At 32.0% G+C, this 9113-nt stretch overlaps 1 protein-coding gene across 1 annotated transcript; it reads right to left on the bottom strand.

Moving 5' to 3' along the window:
* Positions 1-6774: 6774 nt before the first annotated feature.
* LOC7480140 (S-adenosyl-L-methionine:benzoic acid/salicylic acid carboxyl methyltransferase 2) lies at positions 6775-8906 on the bottom strand. Its single transcript, XM_002310784.4, has 4 exons — positions 8691-8906; positions 7861-8265; positions 7399-7653; positions 6775-7325 (listed from the first exon to the last, which is right to left on the bottom strand). The coding sequence occupies exons 1-4, from the start codon at positions 8763-8765 to the stop codon at positions 6966-6968; spliced, it is 1095 nt and encodes a 364-aa protein (XP_002310820.3). The 5' UTR covers positions 8766-8906; the 3' UTR covers positions 6775-6965.
* Positions 8907-9113: the final 207 nt, after the last annotated feature.

The raw sequence follows: 9113 nt of genomic DNA, 5'->3' as shown, positions 1-9113 counted from the left end.
CATTGAAATGCATGTATGAAACATGTATAAATGCTTAAAATGATCTAATCAACAAGCATAAATATTTAGAAAGTTATATTCAATGACTAGTTTGAGCTTTTAGCTTTATAAAAACCCATTTCTTCATAAAAATGAAAAAAGAACATCCAAATTAATATTCTTATCTCATTCATTCTCATATACAATCTAATATAACCTTTTTTTTTATACTCTTGATTCATCCAAAAACAAGGATGAAGTGTTATTAGTAAAATCCCTCCTACTTCATATGCTATTCATTCAACTTTATTAAGAGTGTAATATTATGAAAAGTGTAAGTGACACAAATACTTGTGAAGGGTTTCTAAAGGCTATTTGAATTGTTTAATATTTATCCATCTATAAATATTATTAAGAAAGGTTTTGATCTTTGACTTAGGAAAAAGATTGTGGTATGCTTGATCCTTATCCTGTAAAAGGATTGGGTTTCAATCTTGAGCTCAAAAAAAGATTCTGTTAGATTTGATTATTAGTCTATAAAAGGACCAGGTTTCAATCTTGAGCCTGGAAAAAAAGATTATGATAGGTTTGATCCTTAGCTTGTAAAAAGAACCGGGTTTCAATCTTGAGCCTGGAAAAAAGATTGTGATAGGTTTGATACTTAGCTTGTAAAATGGATCGGGTTTCAATCTTGAGCCCGAAAAAAGATTGTGATAGATTTGATCCTTAACTCGTAAAAAAATTGAGTTTAATCTTAATCTCGGAAAAGATTATGTAAAGGTTTGGTCTCACCCGCTAAGAAGACCGTGTATGATAGAGAATACTTAATCTAAGGTTCAAAGAGTAAAGTATGTGATTTTTCAAACCACCATAAAAATAAATCTTGGTCCACACTCTCTTAACTTTATCTCCTCACTTATTGTGTTGATTTTTTTATGTATCTTTAAGCTTGTCTCCATTATTGTTTCAACTTATTTGCATTGATCTTCAAGTTGTGTTATATATTATTTTAAGTTAAGAAGAAGTTTTTAATGGGAAACCCAATTCACCCCCCTCTTAGGTTCACTTAGGATTTTTAAATATCACAATAACAACTACAACAACCACCACTCCACCACCACACCATTATCGACCACACCATCACCGTTGTTTTTTATCAATATAATCATCATTTTATCATCAACTCATCATAACTTTTTTACACATCCACCATCAAAATAATTACCTCCACCATCACTAGTTATTGTCATCATCCTACTACATCATAATCACTACCACTATCACCATTACCATAACAATCATTATCATTACCACCGATACTATTACTGTTATAAATACCACTATAAAATTGTTTTTTAATTTAAAATAAATTTTAATTTAATTTAATCGTTACATTACTATTTAACAAATCATCTAATCATTTTATACTTTTTAAATGAGATTATATCTTCTTCTTTTTTGCTTATATTTGCAATCCTTTTTTTAACAATTATATATGAGCCTAACATTGCACATTAATATTAAATGGAAATTAAACAGTCATTTGATGGTTTTCACGAGTTAAGTATTCTTTGATTTTTCTCATATTATCACATAAAAAATTATGAATCTTTTTTTTGTTTGAAACTTGCTATTTGCATTATAATGAGTGTTTTTTATAAATACATGCTACTAATAAAAAACATATTTTCATAAAAAAAAAACAATAAGTTAAGAAGGAAATGGGAGTTTTGCATCCTAAAATAATCTCACTCCTTTATTTAATTTATTGAGATTCTTGTAAATACCTTTTGATTTATCTTAGATTTTTATTACCAAAATCATTGTTGTTAATAAATAAAATATTTTTCATCAAAAAATTTACAAATAAGGATTAGGGGTTTCAATTTAAAAAATGCATTTTCTCTTCCAAAATTTAATCTTTCAAACTCTTAAAATTACTTATTGTAATCATCATATGATGAAATAAAAATTTTCTTTAAAAATTCATGTGTATAATGCGGGCATAAAAGCTAGTTGAATCTCTAAAAACAAATGTTCACTTTCTGGCCCTTCGAAACCAAGATTTGGATCCTTCCTATATATAAGAGAAATTACCCTTTAAATTCACTAGCAGAAAATTGATAAATACAAACATAAATATCAAGGGAATATTTTCGTTAGTAAACTGCCGACGGATTTTACTAACAGAAATATCCCTCGATATTTACCGAGAGAATTACAGTGGGAAAAATAATAATTAAAACAAAGCAAAAAAAACGATGACATGCTATTTTTACCAACAGAATTACTGATAAAATTTATTTTGTCGGTAAAATCCATTGGTAAATTCGTTAGTAAACTGTGAACACTGTTCATCATGTCAATAACAAAGTGAATCACCAACAAAAAATTCCATTGGTATTTTCCAGAGAGCTCTGGAACTATTTACTTCTCAATTGCACTGTTAATTACTGTTCTTTAGAAACAAAATCACTGATGGACTGAAAAGTTGTCGGTGTTATTTGGTGGTTTTCTGAAAAATTTTGATTAAATTAAAATTCTAAATTAAATATTACAGACGGAATCACCGAAAGATTGAAAAATCATCGGTGATATTTGGCGGTTTCTGAAAAAATTTTATGTAATTAAAATTTTAAATAAAATATTACAGATGGAGTCACCGACAGAATGATTAGAAATATTAATATTTAATTATACATCGGTTAAACATCCCAATAAAAAGCCTAGAATCCATAATTTCACAATAGACATGGCTCCTTTCTTCTTCTTCCCCATATGTAAAAAACATTAATATCCATTTCTTTCTCTTCTCTTCTCAACTCCTTCATTGTTTTTGTTCTTAATAAATGTATGAATATTGTTGTAGGATTTGTTTTTCATATGATTTTCTTCTTGTTTTTTCCAAGCGTTTTGAGTATTATAGAGTGTTGATTTATATTAATTTAATTATTTTATAGTTTTGTAAAATGGATTTTTTTAAAATATTTTTAAATAATTACCGACAGAATTACATACGGTATTTTTCCAAGGAAAATACCGACGGAATGAAGCGAATAATTTTTTTTGCGCTCCTTTTTCGTTAGTAAATCCATCAGTAAAAATATTTTTTTTTTATTATCAATGGACTTACCAACGGAAAAAATACTACCGATAAAAAATTCACCGACAGAGCATTTCCATCGATAATTTCGTTGGTAAATTAATTATCAACAAAATAATAATATAAATACCGACAAAAAATTCCATCAATTAATAGTGATTGATTATGATAGTGATTGTTCAATGCGTGTGCATGGGACCAGTACATTTTATTTTTGCCTAAAATGGTTTTGAGGTTGCTGGAGGGTACATTTTTCATAATTCAAAGGTTTGTTTAAAATTAATATCAAGCAAAACTATCCTTGGTATTGTGTAGTTTGATTCATCTTTTTCTTATAAACTTTGTAACTTGCGTAACATTTTATATTCTTTAAAATAAATAAAATCTGATTATTTTTATAATTATCATTATTTTTTATTTAACAACTAAAAATATCTTGTATTAAATATTAAAAGTTTGTTATTAAATTTTTTTTAAAAAACCTAACAACCACCCTTTTAACCCAAACTTGTATCTCCAACAGCAAAAACAAGGAAATGATCTGTTAATAATGTAGGAAGAAGGGATTTGGTTGGTTGAGGTATATGGGTGGTGTGTTTGGTGGTTTACGGTGGAGTTGATGAGAAAACAAATCAAGATAAAGAGTTTGTTTGTTTTAATATTTTAAAAATGTTTTTAAAAAAATTAATTTTTCAGAGTAAATCAAATGACAATCTCTCCCATGGTGGCTGACTGGTTATTTGAATTCGATTCTTGTTTATCATGCAGCGCTCAGGTATTATACAAACCCCAACTCCTCTGAAGCTTCAAAAGGCATCCAGCCAAGGCAGAATGGGCGCACTTGGGAGACGCTTTCTACCATAAAATCCAATTGTGGCATTGAGCTTGCTCTTGACGAGTGCGTTGCTATTCTGAACTACATGCATAGACTCAAAAGGATTGCTGAGAGAGCACGCTGTTGTTGAGAGAGCTGAGTTTACAGAAAATGAATCACATCAAATCGCTAGAACAAATTTAATAACTCTAAGTAATATCCCATGATCGGTGCGCACCACAGCCAGTCGCAAAATGATTACTAGCCATGATTTGAACTATGTATTGTTGTCTATTATACAATCTGATATAGATTTGTTTGTCAAGGTTTTAGGTCAACGACCTCTCTACCTCCATGTTGTATTGGGCAAGGTCAATATAAGGAAATATATAACCTCTACTTTCAATGTCCCTATAAAACTTAAGGCATACATAATAATAATCAAGCATATCATCATATTTTCTTTGTAGCAAGCCAGCAAGATGCGTGAATCGCAACTTACTTGTCATTTAGGGTTACTTCTTGTCATTCTCCATTAGAACTAGCACGGCCATTACACGCCACACAAAGAGGAACACCGAGCATAAAAGAAAACGGATGTGGAAGGGAGATTTCATGACGCCACCACGATAGGAGGTGCTTCAGAGTTTCTTTTTCCTTGCCTTTAGCTTCTCCCAAGATAATGCGTTTGGGAATTATTGTAGTGTTCTTTCACATGGTTGGTCACGTCATCATTCTGGTTTCCCATGCGGCCACGCCATCCCACCCTAAATTCAAAGTACATTTCTTCAATAATTTGCTACGTTCTGTGCTAGTAAAAGATTTACGGCCATTATTGAAAGGCGAGTGCACTGAGAATCCGTGATCGAATCCTAATTTATTATATATTACTATGGGAGAGGATGATTTTGCTTTCAGTACAGCTTAATTTCCAATTGAATATTGATGGAGTGTGGACTCTTGGTTTAGTTGTCGTCTTCATTGCGGCTATGTTTAACTCTTATAGTCAATAACAATCCTTCCTCTACAGTCAACCTAATTTTCTATTAAAGTTTACTTTCAAATCGAGGAAGGGACATATTTAGATTTTTATTGATTTTAGTTCTAGAAAGAAAAAAAAATGATTAAAAACTCAGGAAAATAATAAAAAAATAATAATTTTTTTTTAGACTAGAAAGTTTTATTTATTTATTTATTTTAAAAAGTGAAAGGCAAATAAAAAATTGAATAAAATTCTATTTGCTATGTTTTACACGTTTTTGTTCTCTTAAACTGAATAGCTAGTATTTATCATTAGGGCCTTGTAAATCAAAAGGTGATCTAATAACATTCAATTACGGACGGCAATTTAATCCTATCACTTGGTTATTCGGTTGTATTAGATTTATATTTGGTTTGATTAGGTTGAAATCGAAGAAAAGTAAAACATAATCTAGTTTGAACGAGTGGGCTGGAGGTATGTGTGCAGGGAACAATCCTTGAAAAGCTGGAGATATCCCCGAGTGATTTTTGCTTGGCAGATTTAAGACTTGTGGTTTATGCTGCTGGCATGATTCCTGTTGGACAAATTTGAAGAGCTGGAGATTTTTGCGTTGAATGATTGCTAGCTGCTGAAGAATCAAGACTGAAGATTGATTATGAATGCCTGCTTCTATTCTGTAAAATTGGTGTTTCAGAATGAATAAAACGACGTTCTTCTTCTTCGTGTTTTGTTTTTTTTTTTTTTTGGTTTCAGTTTAAAACAACGATGCCGTTTCTGGAAAAGGCTTATAATTCAGTTGTGTCCTGAAATTTTTCTTCCTTTTTCATTGGAGTCCCTATCTATTTTCGATTTTACAATTTTCATTCAATTATGTTTTAAATTTTTTAATTTTCTTTTAAATTTAATCCCTAAATAAATTAATTGACCCCTTGAATATGGACACTTATTCTAGTTTAGTCCTTGCTCTTCAAAATTGTGCATTCTTGGTCAATCTCGCTCTAAATCCCATTTTTCTTTTTCTTTTTCATTCCTAATTGTATTAATTGTACCCCCTAAATTTAGCATCTTGTTACAGATTCATCCTTAGCTCTTTATTTCTTTTAATTACAACCAAATCACATCTTGTTTTCTTATTTTTTTCAATGATATCCCCAATTGCATTCTAAATTATTCTTGACATTTTTTTTACCTTCTTCAACTTAGTTTTTGTCCAATCTTATCCCCAATTGAATTTTATATTCTCCTTTATTTTATTTTTTTACATTTTATATTTTTTAAAATTATTTTCTAGATATTTTCTTATACACAAAAATTAAATAAACACAAGTGGAAAAGAAAACGATGATTAAAATTGAAAAGGCTTTTGTTCTTATTGATTCGATCCGGGTTTATATCTATATGTCCTCTGGGCGGTACAAAGCACACCTCTTCCATATAGAGATAAGTGTTGTATAAAATCAAGAGGGAACATCACATGACAAGGAAAAAAAAAAACCCACAATCTTCGCAGGTTTCTTGGAGTTCATGCTCAAGACTAGAATAATATTTAATTTTGAAAATACACTAAATTAAATGCTGATATGAACAATGTTTCTTGGAGTCTGGGTTTAAGTTTCATTAGGGTTAGGGTTAGGATTTGAATTTGAAGTATAATACATTTCAAGATAAAACACTATTAATTAGGATTTGAATTTGAAGTATAATACATTTCAAGATAAACCGATTCTAAACCTCGAATTAAATTACTGGATTTATTGTTTTAAATAAACAACCAAGAACTGCCGTGGGTTTTACAAATGAAAATTAATGAGAGCAATGAAGGGCAGGCAAACAATTTAAGGCGACTTCCAATTCCTTGACAAATTTTAAATCATAGCTTAAAGAAGAAAATCACAATGGATTAACTTTCTTTTTTATAAATAAAATTAAGAAAGGCTCGAACTAGCTGATCAGATCCTTCAAGACTAGGACATGAAGAACAGCTGAGCTGCAACATTCAATGAGCAAGTAAACTAGGAAAACATAGATTAATTTCACTATGATACTGGCAACCACATGATCATGATCGAATCAACAAGTCATCAAGATCATCCCTTTCTAGTCACGGAAACAGTCACATTGACAAATTCAGTCTTCTCTTTTGACATGCGACTGGCCACAATTTCTCCATACCTAGAGAAAACCTCATCGATAATTGCTTCACCGAAGTGGCTAACAAGCAAGGGCTCTGCCACAGCTCTCATGCACTTAGCAACATTGTATCCACCATCTTCAAAAGCTGCAGACTGGTAAACTTCATTATCGTAAGCATTCCAATTGACTTGAGATACCTCCAAACGATCAATGGTAAAGGACCCTTCCTTTTTAACTTGTGATTCCACTTCAAATGGAGATGGAGTGTATTGAGGAATGTTGAAGGAGTCAAATTTCTCTTCCTCTATGATCCCCTGCATTGTTTTGTTCTTATTATTTTGATCTTCTCTAGTTTATATATATATATATTACTCATCAATAATTTACCTCTAAGACCATTTCATTGAGAGCCACAGCCAAAAGCTCCCAGATGTAGCAACACTCTTTGCTGGAAGGATCTTCGCTTCTTCTACCCAAAATTGTTAAAACCATGCGCCCTCCTGCCACCAGCTCCTCCGAGCGACACTTCAAAAACAGAGTAAAATCCGTTTGGAACTGCATGTAATAAGCCTTAAGCACGCTTGGTGGACTTGTGCTGGCCATATAAATGTTCCCCTTGTTACCCTCCAGCCCTTCAGGGACCTATAATCACGAAGAAAAAATTATAAATTAAAACTTGAAACCATAAACATAATTCTATATAATCTTGTTTTATTTTCTTTATCCCTTTAATAATTAGACTTGCTTATTGCTATCTTGCCTACGGAATTATTTGAATGTAAAGGGGCGTGTAAGCCGGAAATTTTATGATGCATCCTCTGTAACTAGTGACATATAACGATGCCATACCCGAGACAGCCACATGAGACTGTAGGAAGAATGGACAAAATGCAGGCTCTTGGCACGGAAAAGCCTGCAATAGAAAGAACCAGGGACTCCGGCAAAAAAACATGGCCCAAACCCATCTCCCATTTGTTTTTTCAGATTTTCTTGGAAGCCTGCCAATGACTTGAAAATGGCATTGAAGTCATTGCCTGGAAGATCATTCAACAGCACCTGATATTCTGGTGATTGATGGCCTAGTTTTCTGCGGACCTCGTCCACTACTTTGACAAGTTCAGAAACTGCATATAGAGTGTTTGGTCCTGATGAACATCCCAAGTCTGCTATGGCTAAACTTGTAGGGAAGGTGTTGCAGTAGATATTGGTTATGGCTTCTTCTGCGATTCGCATTGTGATGGATATCACCTTTCGCTGCATGTCCAAAAATACAAAGCAGTAATCTGTTAAGAAAAATAGCTTTTTCTCTCATTTAATTCAAATACTTCTAGTTATTGAAGAGCTATTTGGCCGTGCTTAATAGTTTCCCCAGCAAGCGTAGGATTTTTTCAAGTTCTGGTTCAAAATCTTAGCTAATCACTGCTAATTATTAAGATAATAAAGCATATTAACTACACTGACTTGTCTCTGTGTACATACGTTGTTCCTGGTATGATTAATAGTATCATATTTCTAAAAAATGCACTCGTTCTAGAGGTTTAAGATTCGGGTCTATTTTTTGTTAAATATATATTGTGAGCAGTACACTTTCAAATAGCGTTCGACGACTATTTATTGTTTTCTTGCTCCTGAGCATATATAGAAGCATATATATTCAGATAATCTATATAATTAATTACCTGAACCAGTGAGTTCTGTGCATAACTTGTCTCTCCCCTTCCCCCATTCATGTGAAGCACTTGAGCAACCTCCATTCCTCTCCCTCTCTCTATCTGTCTCACTCTCTCTCCCCCTCTGGTGTGTATATTTGAGTTATTGTGTTTAATGAAGTTGCATGTTGGCTCTATTTATAGAGGCCTCCATGCCGATGATCTCGCTGTAGAAATGGTAGGTGAGCATGATTAATTACTTCTCTTACAGTCAGATTCACATCTGGTGAAGGTTAACCAGCCAACAATACTGTAAATAAAGGGTCGTCGCTTACAAAGAAAGAGATAGCGAGTTTAATTTATTTTTTTAGAAAATAAAAATAAAGACTTCCGTAGACCAAAATAAAAAATAATCAATCTATATCTTGAAGGAGAATGTCTTGTTCTAATTCA

The sequence above is a fragment of the Populus trichocarpa genome, chromosome 7 (genome assembly GCF_000002775.5).
Source record: "Populus trichocarpa isolate Nisqually-1 chromosome 7, P.trichocarpa_v4.1, whole genome shotgun sequence".
NCBI lineage: Eukaryota > Viridiplantae > Streptophyta > Magnoliopsida > Malpighiales > Salicaceae > Populus > Populus trichocarpa.
The sequence above is the reverse complement of the archived record's forward strand: the minus strand, read 5'-3'. Positions and strand labels throughout refer to the sequence as shown.